Consider the following 13,424-nt stretch of genomic DNA (forward strand, 5'->3'; position numbering starts at 1 on the left):
GATTTCAAACTCTTATTAAGCATTGATAGCTTGAGATAATCTGTATTATTCAACTATATATTATACAGAAGTAGGAAAACTATTGACAGAAAATTCAATCTACTACAATAGATAGAGAAAATTATAGCCATCTACAATAAAGCCTCTGCCATTATGGGTGATGCAACTTAATTAGCGGAGCCTATAAAATCCACATAGGTGATCAAAATGTGCTAATACTGAACAAAAAAGCTACATTAAGTGATATAATGTACAGTGCTGTTTTACAAAGATTGTGATGCTCACCTTTCTTTGCTTATGTCTTGCTCGTTTAGCTGCCCGGGAGCTGCTGACTGGTTTGGCTTCTGAACTGTTTATGAACTGTAGTAAGTCTTCCACCTTTCGATGGTCAACTGCACTATCCCTTTCTGATATATGGTCCGATTTCTTGGGTTGTTCTTCTTTCCTTTTTGTGAGGCGTAAACGAAGTTTTTCCCTCATTTCTGCATAATTTCGGCTTGTTGGTGCAGCTGGTGGCTACGGAAATTTAGTGAAAATGATGTAAAACAAATGTAATTATGTGTTTTGTAGGCAGGTGTGTACAGGGTCAGAAAATACATTGTGCTTTCAGATAAACATATCAGCAAACCAAGCTGTTTGAGTTACAGCACAGATGACTTGCACGGAATAAGAAGGTGCAATAGCTTTACAAAGTGATAAGAGCACTGCCCTAAAAGATTTCACCCTCAGTTGTGGCAATATATAGTAGTGGTCCATTGGAAAAAAGGTTAACTGGCCATTCAATAAAGGTATGATCCAGAGATGGGATATGGATGCTCATCATTCACAGACCTCTAATATCACCAAACCTTTCCAACTGCTCTTGTCTCAGTTTTCTGGATTTGCTCTTGGGCTATTACACCCTATACATTTAGTAACCTGAAGGTAAGAACAATACAGTTACTTTCGATGCAGAGTAGATCATCAGGATGTGGAAGAACTAACCACTATAAAGAGAATTCTATGGTGTATTTTTCAACACAAAAAAGGTTACTTACCAGTAGGAGTTGCTCTCCAGCTTGAAGTGTTTTCTGGATTCACATGCTGTGCATTATTTCGCCATCTAGTGGTTGGGTCCAGAATGGTGTCCAGCATACTTCTTTTTGGCGTAGTCGATCAACATTTGGTGTTATGCCCATCCCCTGACTGACATCAGACGGCACCTGGGATGTTCCTGTGCATAGCCTCCATCTTCAGATTTTTTTTTCTTTTTTTCCTGGCATGCTTCCTCTTTGTTCCTGCATCTGCCCCACACGTTTGAGTTATCTCCCATTTCCGGGGAGGTTGGTGGGTTGCATGTGAATCTAGAAAACTGTTAAAGCTACAAAACTACCTCTACCAGTAAGTAACTTTTTTTGCGGCATGAATCCTTTTCTGGATTTACATGCTGTACATTAGATTATGTAGCGATATCCTTTCCCATTGGTTGGTTGCGCTGAAATGAGGCAGTGTCGTAATACTTATTGTCCCATCTGTGCCAGAATTTGAATACCTTTTGACCCACCTGTGCTTCTTTGTTAATTTGGAAGTCCACACAACAATGATTTGTGAAGCTGTCAGGTGATGCCTATGTTGCTGCTGCGCAGAATGCACCAACGGGTACATTTGCTAGGAATTAAAGTGCTGCACCCTTATTTTGTGTTGAATAAGCTCTTGGTCGTGCAGGCAATGTTATCCCTACCTTAGCAAAGCATGTTAGTTTGGTTTCTACAATCCATCTTGAGATGGTCACCTTGGTCACTGGGGAGCCCTTGGTTGCTTTGGCAAAGGAGACCAGCATTGGCATAGCCAATAAGCCTCACCTTTGGTACCTTACAAGTGTTTAGCCATGCAGCACATTATCCTGGGTGCTGTGCCGCCAGGGACTGAAGAGCTATACAATTACTACACACTGGATTATGCAGTGTGATTCAGGAATACATGCTTGCCTCAGGAAACATTTACTGATACATTCACCATACTCATCAACAACGCATTGCACTCTGAAATCTCACATGTACAACCTGTGCATTGCAGTCAGACATGTCACAGGCATCACCCTGTACTGTACTCGGAGGTCCTACTTTCGAAAATAACAAGCACAGACAACCTGCCATAATGTGAAAAATTACAAATCCTAAAAAAATGCCCTTCTTTCGTAAATGCCATAAGTAGACATGACAAGATGGTTGATTTAACGCTCTGTTTGCATCTGCTTTACATGTTTGGGAGGCGGTGGGCAGTATGTAGGTCCCTTGTGTTACATGGCATGCACGGAAGTCCCAGACAGTATTTACTTGGAATGCATGTAAGCTGTGGGTAATAAGGTAAAAAAAAAATTCTGGCACATATGTTAACCTCCCTCCCCTAGCAAAGCAATAGCTCTAAAACATGTTAAGATACACAATATGAAAGGCTAAGAAATTGTAATTCAATGGGTTTGAAAACAACAGGAGTATCTTATATGTTCACATTGTCTGAATTGTTAAAATAAAACGTGCCAAGTTAGGGCGATGAAATGGTGCGAGTGCAGTATGTGTGCTAATAGTGAGGGTAAGGGCAGACTATTTTAATGCAACTTAACTGTGATAATTTCTAAAAATAAGATTGTCTAATGATTACTTATGTATTTGTATGTTGTAGAGGTTGCATGTGGCTATGTTATTAAATACCGGTCTTCCTTTACGGAAATCCCCACCTTTAAACAGAGAAGTAATCCTTAAAACATGCACCTGGTAAAAAAACCAAGTGTTAGAAAATTGAAAAATACATATTTCAAATAAAGTGTAAATGCCTTCAGCGTTCACGATTATTTTCGGTGCACCAATGCAGCAACAAAGTATTAATAAATAAAAACGAAATTTCAAAACAAGCAGGCTACAGGTACCAAAGGAAAAACAGACCGAAAAAGTAGTGCAAAAAATAAACAAAATAGGCAAGAGGAGCAATAATATATGTAGCAGGGCCAGTCGCCAAGGACAAGAACAACCCACCAAAAGGAAGACCAAATGCGAAAAAGAGCTACTGAAAGAAAGCTTTTTGACAAGCACACAAAAGAACTAATGGGGAGCAAAGGGGGCGTAATTAATGGGCATACATACGAGATACAAAATGCCTTGAACAGCAGCGCATGAATGCTACTAGGCTCAACCTAAAAAACACAATTAGTTTCCCTTACAAAACCTTTTAGTTTCTTCAAGGTAGTGTATTAGAGCCCTCCTTACATCCAATGCGTGCAGGACCATTTCCGTCTTTGTTGTAGGGTCTTTGAAGAAAGCTGGTAGTTGAATAATTTGGTTAACATGGAAGTGGTTTATCACCTTGGGCAGGAACTGTGGGTTAGTTCTGAGACCCACCCTGTCACTGTGTATTTGTAGATATGTTTCCTGTATTGCTAGTGCCTGCAGTATGCTTAATCTGCGCAGCGATGGGACTGCGATTAGAAAAGCGGTCTTGAGATCTATTGATCTTAGATCTGTTTTGTGCATAGGTTCAAAGGGTTTTATCATTAAGTGCTTTTAGCACGGTATTTAAGTTCCACAACAATGCTGGAACTGACATTGGTGGAGCAATTTGACTCTTCGCCACTGGGTTTGTGAAGACGTTGTTACATTAAGTGTCCCTGGTGTAGGCAACTATTGCTGCTAGGTATAACTTTAAGGATGAATGTGTCAGTCCACTATCTAGCAGATGAGTGAGATACGTTAACACAGTTTCCTGTTTTTTTCTCGTCTCCATATAGGTGTTATTTGTGCACCAGCGAACGTATCTTTTCCATTTTGCTGCACAGCATTTTCATAAAGTAGTCTTTCTTGCTTCCTTAAGGTTTTCAATTGTCCTGAGCAGCAGTTCGAGGTGTCCAAATTCTAAATATTCAGAAGCCAGGCCGCTAGATTGAGTGTTGCTGGCTCTGGGTGCTACACTCTCCCCTCCTGTTCTGCTTTGATTGTCATCATTTGTCCTGTGGACATCTCTAGTAGTCCCATGTACCACGTTTGTCTGGCTCATTGTGGTGCTATGAGGATGAGGTGTGTCCCTGGTTGTCTGGCTTTCTCCAGTACCTTTGGTATTAGGGGGAATAGGAGGAAAGGAGCAAGCAAATCCCTCTGACCAGATTATTGACAAAGCTTTCCCTTCTGATTGGTGGTGTTGAAACCTAGAGGCGAAGTGTTGGCATTTTGTGTTTTTTGTTGTTGCCAACAGGTCTATTTCTAGCCTCCCCCAAGCTCTGAATATTTTCTCCAGTGTCTATTTCCATTCCCATTCGTAGGAGCTGCATTCCTGACTGCTTAATCTTTCCGCCTCAGTTTTTCCCCTGGTAGGTGGATTGTTTGCAATGTGATATTCCTTGGCAATGCCCATTGCCCTATTTCTTGGACTTACTTGTGCAAGCTAAATGATTTTGTTTCTCCATATATGTTGAGATAAAACATGGTTATTATGTTGTCTTTTTGTATTAGTATAGTTTGAACAGTCATGTGTGTTTGGAATGCCTTCAAGAGCTAGGAAAACTGTTTTCATCTCTTGGTAGTTGAGGTTTCTGAGCTTCCATGTTGTTCCATTGTCCCCACACCTTCGGTTGCCGGGGTGTGATCCCCAACCCTTGTAGGATGCATCTGTTGTGATGGTCACTGTTGGAGTTGGTGTCTTGAACGGTCTCTCGGTCATGTTGATGCATTTCCACCATTGCGCTTTCTTTTGTACCTTTGCTGAGAACTACATCCTCCCAACTCCGGGTGACGTTTGACCATTTGTTGCAGATTCATTGTTGGAAAGATCGTCTGTGCAGTCATGTCCTCACTGTTGGAGACTACCCCTTCTTGTATAGGTGAACTTCCTCTCCGATCATCTTTGCCCTCTTTGGACAGAGTATGCTGGGGCTGCCCTTGAGTTTAGTGTATACAACGATACCCAGCCTTCTTAGGTATGCTGCCACTGTGGCTAGGCACTTTGTGAAAACCTGTGGCGCTGATTTCATGCCATTTAGTCTGCTGATGTAAGGACTCATCGACCGTCTGGACGGGCAAGGCATCTCCTGTAAAGGGTATGTTGATTATGGAGGCTTGTACCTCGGGCTTGAACCCGGACACTCATAGCCATGCAGGTCTCCTTAGTGTTGTGCCAGTGAACATCTGCCTCCTTGCCTTATCAGCAGCATCCAAGGCAGATTTCAGGCTTGTGTTGGCTATGTTACTCCCCTCTTGCATAAATTTCTGGGCCACCTTCGTCTATTCTTCAAGGAGGTGATGCAGAAGGGACTCCATCTCGTCCCATTGTTGGTGGCCAGACCGGTTTCAGTGTGTTGGAGTTGGCAATCCGCCACTGGGTTGCAGGCTCCCTCTCGATATTTCTCCCCACCATGTCAAGACTCTTGGACTCCTTTTCAGGTGGTGGACCTGTGGAAGTGTGTGCGTTGTTACGCTTTCTTGCAGTACTTACTTAAAAAACCACAGGAGCGTTTCCCTGTGTGTATTTCAGGTATTGAGTTCATGGCTTATTCTTTTTCTGTACTCCGGGGGTTACCACCTTTGCAGTGGCATGTTCCCCAAATGTCTCCCTCCCTTGATCCAATATGCTGGGTATCATTGGAATGTATAGGATCCCCTTGTTGGCTGGCATTAGGGTCTTCAGGAGAAAACTAGTCTCCCTTTTCTTCCTACAACTGGACTCCATATGTTTAGGCCGCCCTTCTGATAAGGTTGTTATAAACAAGAGGTGTCTGGTGGCAATGGCCTTCAAGGGTAGGTGTCTACTGCTTCTTCAGGGGATTCGGCAGAGATCGTGCAACAACTCTTTGTCTTCCTTGAGTTCATATAACTCCTCTTGGTATTTTTAATGTGGCTCTGGTGGTGCTGTAGCTTCCAAGGCAAACTGGTCTTCCTCTGTGTCGAGGTACGATGATGGCTTGGGAGAGATTAAAAAATCCTCCAAGGAATCAAACTTTTTTTTTTTTTTTCCAGGAGTGCTGCGATTTATGCTTCCAGTCTTCTTTTCTTTCACTTGACCTCTTGCACCTTCTCTTCTACCTCGAGCGTCAGCGAAGATCTTTTCTTCGGCGTCAACTGTTCTGACATCTTCAAAGCCTTGTTTTTTCTCTTGCTTCCTCTAGAGAAGATTGCATAGCCAGCTTTGAATTATTTTTTCCTGCATCAGTATCCCTTACTCGGGACCCGTGTAGCTCCTTTGTTTTGGGTGACCTTCGGTCAACGATTGTTTAGCCACAGAGGCTACCTTAAGGGACATGGTACAAGTGTTTAGGCTCGGGGCCTTTCGAGTGTTTTATAACATTATTTCTTTTATCTGTGTTTTTCACAGGTTTCTTTATGCCTGATTCTTCTCTGCATCGGTCGCGTATGTTTCAGCATTCGATCCTTTGCTATGTGCTGTCTTGGTTTACTCTGTTGTTGTCGTCCTCACTAGACAGGATGATAACCTTCTAGGAGACCGGAGTCCACTGAGTGCTGGAGATGGTGTAGTGTTCCAGGCTCCTTCGGTGGGCCCTAGTCGTCTTTGTCACTAACATGGTGCAGGCCTTGCAGTCCTCGTCTCGATTGGTCCTTTGAGAGACAAAAGGTTGAAAACCTTGTGGGGATCTATTAGTGCAAATTTGTGGTGGCTGCTGGGGAAGAATTTAAGGGGAGTATTATCCATGTCCCCTACCTGTCCTCCTTCTCAGACCACAAATGGTATTGGTGGGCTCCCTGTAGCAAAGTGCCCCTTCTTGATATAATCACTCCACCTTTTGACTGGCATTTGATGCAATTTCATCTGAAGTGCACTGGGGTCCTGCTAACCAGGTCCCCAGGGCCAGTGCTCTTTCTCTAAAACAAGCCAACTGTTTAATTGCACCACAATCGGCAAGACCTTAAGCACTTTGTAAGTCCCTAGTAAATGGCACCCCTGGCACCTAGGTCAATGGTACTAAAGAGGGACCCTAAGGGCTGCAGCATGTATTGTGCGCCCCTAAGGGATCATCCACAAAACTCATGCAGACTGCCATTGCACGCCATATGAAACGGCACAAACAAGTGTGAAAACACTTGGCACACACCCTGAGTGCCATACCCACATTCACTGCATGCAATATATGTAAATCACCCCTACAGCAAGCAGGCCTTACAGCCCTAAGGCAGGGTGCCTTGTATTACATGTGAGGACATATCTGCAAGAGCAGATATGCCTCTGTGCTTTCTAGTTCAACTACAAGATAGTACAAGTGAAAATGCTGATGTTTACTGTGGGGTGCCAGAGTGAAAAAAGAAAGGGTTCGTTCTGTTTCCACAATTGTTTGAGACTCAAAGTGTCATGTTCAAGATTACCAACAACATCTAGACCCTAGTTAGGTTAGGGTTTGCATGTGGTACTGTGAGCTAGCAGAAAACATACCAACAGGTACTGAATGGGCCAAGATCCTATACTCTGGCGTTCGTGTTGGTCTAATACACAGTCCTGCTTTATTTTGCAGAAACCATATAACAAACGTTTTTAAAACTGGGAGTTCACAGCAGTGTGGGAACAGATCTAGCCAGGGTAGGTAGGACCTAGTGGTCCAAGATGCCTATTGGTACCACTGGATAGAGATGCCTTTTATGACCTGCCAGCCAACACCTGCTCAGCTCACCCATTCAGGTGTGTTCAAGGATCCTGCCAGGTTGGCCACCTAAATTATTAGCAGCTGGTCTAACCATCTTCAAAGACCCACTGCTTCCTGGTACAGGAACCAGGGGTCCACGCTATCCAACCTATTGCAGTAGCACACGGCTATTGTATTCTCCATGAGGTAATGCACCAGTCTCTCCTTGACGGTTGGCAGGAAGGCTTTCAGAGCCAGACAAATTACACAAGATTGATATGAAGAAGGAACTCCGCAGTCTCAGATCTCCAGCTCTGCCAGATGACCGCCCACACCACAGCAGTGACTTATTTGATGCAACCGTGAAGCCTAGGCGGGAAAGAGACAATGGCCTTCCGTAGGTCAGGTTGGATGGAGTTTCTCTGCCACCACAGAAAATACTGAGCTGTCTCCAGAGAGGCCTATATGGAATGGGACAGACAGTCCTGGTGCTGCGCCAACTGAAACTTAAGTTTACCCTATATAGCCTGCATATACCATCTGGCGTACGGGACAAGGAGAAGCCCAAGAAGCATCAGGACCAGTCTCACCAAGATTCAGAATCAAGCCAGAAATATTGGGTTTGTATCCTAAATGTCGTGGACCTGCTGTGGCAGTGGAAAGGACCCAAACGTCACTGTGTTCAGGATAGCCCCTATGAACGGAATCCTCTGTGCAGGTCTCAGATGGGACTTTGGCTCACTGATGGAAAACCCCAAGGAGGTCAAGCAAGCAGCTGTCATCCAGGGGTGGCCTGAAACTGACTGCATCAAGCATGCCTTAAGCAGCCATTCATCAAAGTTTGGAAATAAATGTATCCCGACCTCACAAGATGAGCTACTATCACGTTTGTGAATACCGGAGTAATAAAGGTAATGTCAAAGGGCAGCAAAACAAATTTGAAATGTTCTGAGACTTCCTTGAACGCAGGTAGTTTCTGTAAGACTACAGGATGTCTATAGGAAAATTAGCGTCCTGCAAGTCCAAGGACACCAACTGTTCCACAAGATGCAGAGAGGACTCAACATTTTTTTGAGGAAGGACAAGTTCAATGGCCCGAGGAATCCATTGTCTTCAGCACAAGTAAGTAGCACAAAAAGCACCACTCGTCCCACTTAAGATTTCGGTAGTCATTCAATGGCACCATTGGCCAGCTGAAGGGTGACGTCCTGCACCAATATTGAGGCATGGTCTGCCAAAATTTGAATCGGGATAATTTTAGGTTGAGACTAAGTTAAAGTTAAGGAACATAGCCACTGTGAACAAGCTGCATAAAGCTTCTATGAGACGTGATGGGCTTTCAGTTGTGGAGGAGATATCTGCTCCTGCATCCTGATGGCTCACTGCGGGTTAGTCATCAGTGTGCAGGAGCAGACATTTCCTCCAGCAGCCCCTCCAGCATGGTTACCTGCAACATCCCAGCTTTTATGCTTGTCCCTGTGAGGTTGCATGCCCAGTTGTTACTTGCCCCGTCCCTCCGATGTTGTTGCTTGCCCTGTCCTCTCACAGCCCCACAGCTTGCCATGTGCTCCTTTCCCATTATTGCTTGCCCCTCTCCCATTATTGCTTATACCCTACCCTCAATAGTGCCAGAAGGAAAAAAAAAAAAAGAAAGCACTGGCCACATTATAGCACTTTTCTGTCTAACTCCCAACCAAGTTGCACAGCAGCCACACAACAAAGCGAAAAGACATTGACAAAGCTAATAGTTCTCACATTGGAAAGACCTATTAGCTTTGCCAATGCTTGTTCTCTCTTGGGTAGACTCTCTGGATTCCTGGCAGACCACCACACCGTAGATTACATGGTCCATAAATGCTAGATTCTTTAACTATAAAAATAAGCATCCTATCCTTCAGGCCCCAAGGTATGAATCTCTACGAGCTTCTTTTCGCTGCTTTTATGAAAGCAGTCCAATGCCAAAGAAGTTCTGACACTGCTGGAAGATCTAGGGCTAAAGTCTATGCTAAAATTTCTAGCGAACCTCCAAATAATCATGGAGGGTGAAATGCTACTTCTCAACTCCAGATGAAGTACGGGACTGGCTGGAGGAAGCATAGGGAGGAAAAGGGATGAGAGTTCTACCACAAGGAAGAGAACGGAACACATACTGGCAACCAAGGGAGAATTCCAATACACTGCGCAGGACCTACAATAGACCTTGTATCAGTTGTTGCCCAGGTTTGCTTAGTCGAGGTGTGATGGCACAGAGGAAAGTGGTGCTTCTGAAAAACAAGACAAAGTAATAGAACAGAACCAATGTGCGTCTCTGACCCAACATGTGGATAATATAGCATATTGCCTTACAACGTTAAGTAAAAGATGCCACATCGTGCTATCATCATGGTCTTTGAAGAGATCAAGTTAGGCCCTATTTGCACAGTTTATTAATGTTTGCTTAAAGTAACTGGCCAGCTGGGGCATCATGTAAACCCCATGAGAACACCACCATTTATCAGTTTTAAGGTGGCTTGAAGTTAATGAACTTACTTTTCAAGTCTTGTTGCTAAAGTTATAAAATTAGGTCAACAGGCACTTTGTGTTTGGGGGCGGTTGTAAAAGTGTCTGGGAAGGGGTGGGGGTTAAGATTCACAATGATAGCAGATAAGAAAAAATACTGCAGAGCCCTGTCCTGAACCTCGGGTTAATATCCGGGCTTAGGACGTGTTTGGTACAGGCACAATAGTGGATTTAAAAGCTAATGAGTCCTTTGTTTCCAAGAACTTTTTCTTGTAATTTCAATAGACAGTGAAGCAACTGAAATGAAGACTTGCCAATTTCTTTTTTACAACACAAACTAGTCTTGCTATTGAATCAAGAAGGTCATCTTGTTGGAACTAAATGCCATTTCAAAGGTAGACCTTGCTTAGCCACACAGGGTACACAAGGGGCTGCAGAGATGTAACCATATACAATAGCAAATTCCGTATTGTAGTATCTAATGAGTGGATACAGCTAATATTTTATGATGGTGTCATAGAAAACAGGGCCACATAAACCACATGTGACAAATACATATGTACATATTGAATTCACCCTCCACATCCTCACACTTCCATCCTAGGGATCTATAGGACTTTTTATGTGAGGACAGATATTCTGGCCAAAGAGATGGTAAACAGGATGTTCTCTGCTTTTATCACTGGTTCATCCAGACCAAATAAACATAAATACCTGCATTAAGGGGATGGAACAATGTATAACCATATAAAAACCAATTTACAAAGGTACAGGTAGCCAGAGAAAAATGGGAAAAGATAGGGGGTGTTACAAGTGATGGACGAAGGACTTCTGGTATTTTTGCTGTATAACCTGTACTCAACGGGGAAAAAAGACAAATTACTATTCTTAAAATCGAAATTTTTCGAATGTTCGATATTTGGTCTAGTACTGCAGATCTAGAATACTCTATCGGGCAGCTCTATATGTTCTCTCTGTATTCTCGGCACATGCCAGATAACCGTTTCTCTCTTTTGTAAAATAATAAAGAAAAATAGAACTGAAATATCCAGCTTGATGTCTGGTGTAATGTAATGTAAGAGACATTTCTACCGCGCAACTTTCACTCCAAGGAGTATCTTGGCGCTCACACAACTCAGGTGGAAGAGTTGGAGGGAAAGGATGTTCTGCATTATACACCACAATTACACCAGAGTTCTACATGTAGCATCGGGCAGAGAGAAGATCCAAGTTTTTAATGCTTTCCTAAACGGGGCTTCTAAGGAGAATGCACCGCGTGACTAGTGATGAAGGTCAGGGGAGAGACTGAGGCAGTGAAGAGATCCACTAAGAGACCGTAAATTGAATCCAATATTTATAGGGATTAACAATGGTGGGGGGGCGGGGCAAGGAGGGCACAGAATTGCCTCTTCACTACAATGGAGTGTTGTCCAAAGATTTTGAGGGAAAGGGTTGATAGATTCTGACTGTGGCTGAAGAGAAGAAATCTTTGTATGGATTCTAGTACCGTCATAAGAACAATGTTAGCCACTTTCTTTTACCTATTTCAGAAGGAAGATGTTTGGTTGAGACGGACACTGAACTGCCTGCAAAACAAACTGTTTCGCATTGAGTTAAGTGCATCAGTAGCAGAGGATTAAAATGACTTTTTCCACCAAAAGGGAAGCTCAGCTACTCATACCTAAGCTCCAATTCTTTGAAAGTGGTGGCAGAACTCGAGGTTTTTCTTGTGACTACTGTATCCATAATTGTTCTCATGAAACATGTTTCCCATTAAATTGCAGTAGCTTGAGTACAAAGCTAATCTTTAACAATACTGTCCATTTTGTGGCATTGTATACAATACACTAGAAGTGTCATGCCAGACCTTGATAACATTCTTATCCAGAGAGCAACAATGGCCTAATCATGCTTTAAAACCCAGAAATGTTTTGCATAAATTATGCATTATATATTAGTTTAATGTGCTATGTTCACACTAAGCACACACATTTAACTGCACATCTCCTATTGCACTATTGTCAGACAGCAACATACTTACTCCTCCATGGCCAAAGAACTCGCAGTAGCAGCAATCACAGTATTTTCCTTCTTTCTGGTTTGTGGATGTTGAGGTGCTGGAACTGTGCTCTGAGCAGCTGTCATCATCTTGGCTTTCTTCTCCATCATACTGTTGATGGTCATACGCATTGCTATTTTCACAGCGATGGCCCTCACAATCGGGATCACTACATTTGCACAAACAAGATGTTCTTAAAGTAACTACAGGTTCTGTCCCACTGATTTAAGTCCTAAGTGTAAACATTTTACTCCATGTGAAGTTAATGTTATCAGCAAAGGAAATGCTAAAAACAAGAGAAGCGGATAACTTGCAAACATTGAATTAGCCAGTATGGGATGGAGTATACACAGCTGAGCTATTTCTCACAGGACTAAAATATGTTACATCACAAACATAAGTATTATGATCCTAGTGAAATACAAGACTGTAAGAACAACGGCAAAACTGTGAGCAACTATATCTGCATTAAATAGTGCTGCCAGTACTGGTCATGCCTTGGTTGTGAGGTGAATATAAAGGAAATGTACCATAAGGTCAGGTAATTGTGCAAGACAAATACAAGCAATATAAAACAGTGGGCTTCCACAGTGGAAATTTACTTATCAAGTTAAAACTAGCAAGCGGCAATGAATTAGATTACTTACGTAAAACTCTGGGTCTCTAGCATTGCTATCTTTTATAGATTCAAAAGATTTAATCATTCCCCGTAGTCTAAGTGGCAATCCTCGTAACTTGAGCAATACATCTGCATCATCTGCAACAACCCAAACTACAACCAAAGAAGTGACCAATGATGTTGACCTTTATTCTAGTTCAGATCATAGCTCCGTTTCATAGTGCAAGTGAGAAAGCCAATGAGATATCAGTTACTTAGGTATTGGACAGCCACTGTATGAGTGGCTAAACAAACAAATAACTGATCTGAAGAACAAGACTTTATTGTTGTACATTTAGAACAAGACACATCTGCAGATTTACTGAGGTTGAAAAGATCTTTCTGCCGATGTTCCTCTGTTCTCCTGTCAGAAATCTTTGTCCACTCCTCCTTTGTGTCCGTAGAATCAGAGGTCCTGGCATCAGTGGTGCCACCTAAACACTGTATTTAGGGGAGTTACAAGGAATGTCAGCTAGTAACCAATGGGATACCTACCTTTAGGGTAACTATACCTTCTATATGACCACTTCCTGTGGGAAACGGGCATAACACTCACCCAAAGGAACCATTTCAACCAAAAACCAAGATGGTGGAATTTTCCTAGTCAGTGTGCTTTA

At 42.8% G+C, this 13,424-nt stretch overlaps 1 protein-coding gene across 3 annotated transcripts in view; it reads right to left on the reverse strand.

Moving 5' to 3' along the window:
• The window catches only part of FAM193A (family with sequence similarity 193 member A), a 577,965-nt gene that overhangs the window by 104,777 nt on the left and 459,764 nt on the right, over nt 1–13,424 (reverse strand). For all 3 annotated transcript variants that reach the window (XM_086964186.1, XM_086964185.1, XM_086964184.1), the window contains exons 18-19: nt 12,132–12,318; nt 286–516 (exon numbers count right to left, since the gene is read on the reverse strand). In XM_086964186.1, the coding sequence (XP_086820312.1) occupies nt 286–516; nt 12,132–12,318 (418 nt within the window). The remainder of the gene's footprint in view (nt 1–285; nt 517–12,131; nt 12,319–13,424) is intronic.

Source organism: Lissotriton vulgaris, chromosome 3_2 (assembly GCF_964263255.1).
Source record: "Lissotriton vulgaris chromosome 3_2, aLisVul1.2, whole genome shotgun sequence".
In the NCBI taxonomy this organism is placed as follows: Eukaryota; Metazoa; Chordata; class Amphibia; order Caudata; family Salamandridae; genus Lissotriton; species Lissotriton vulgaris.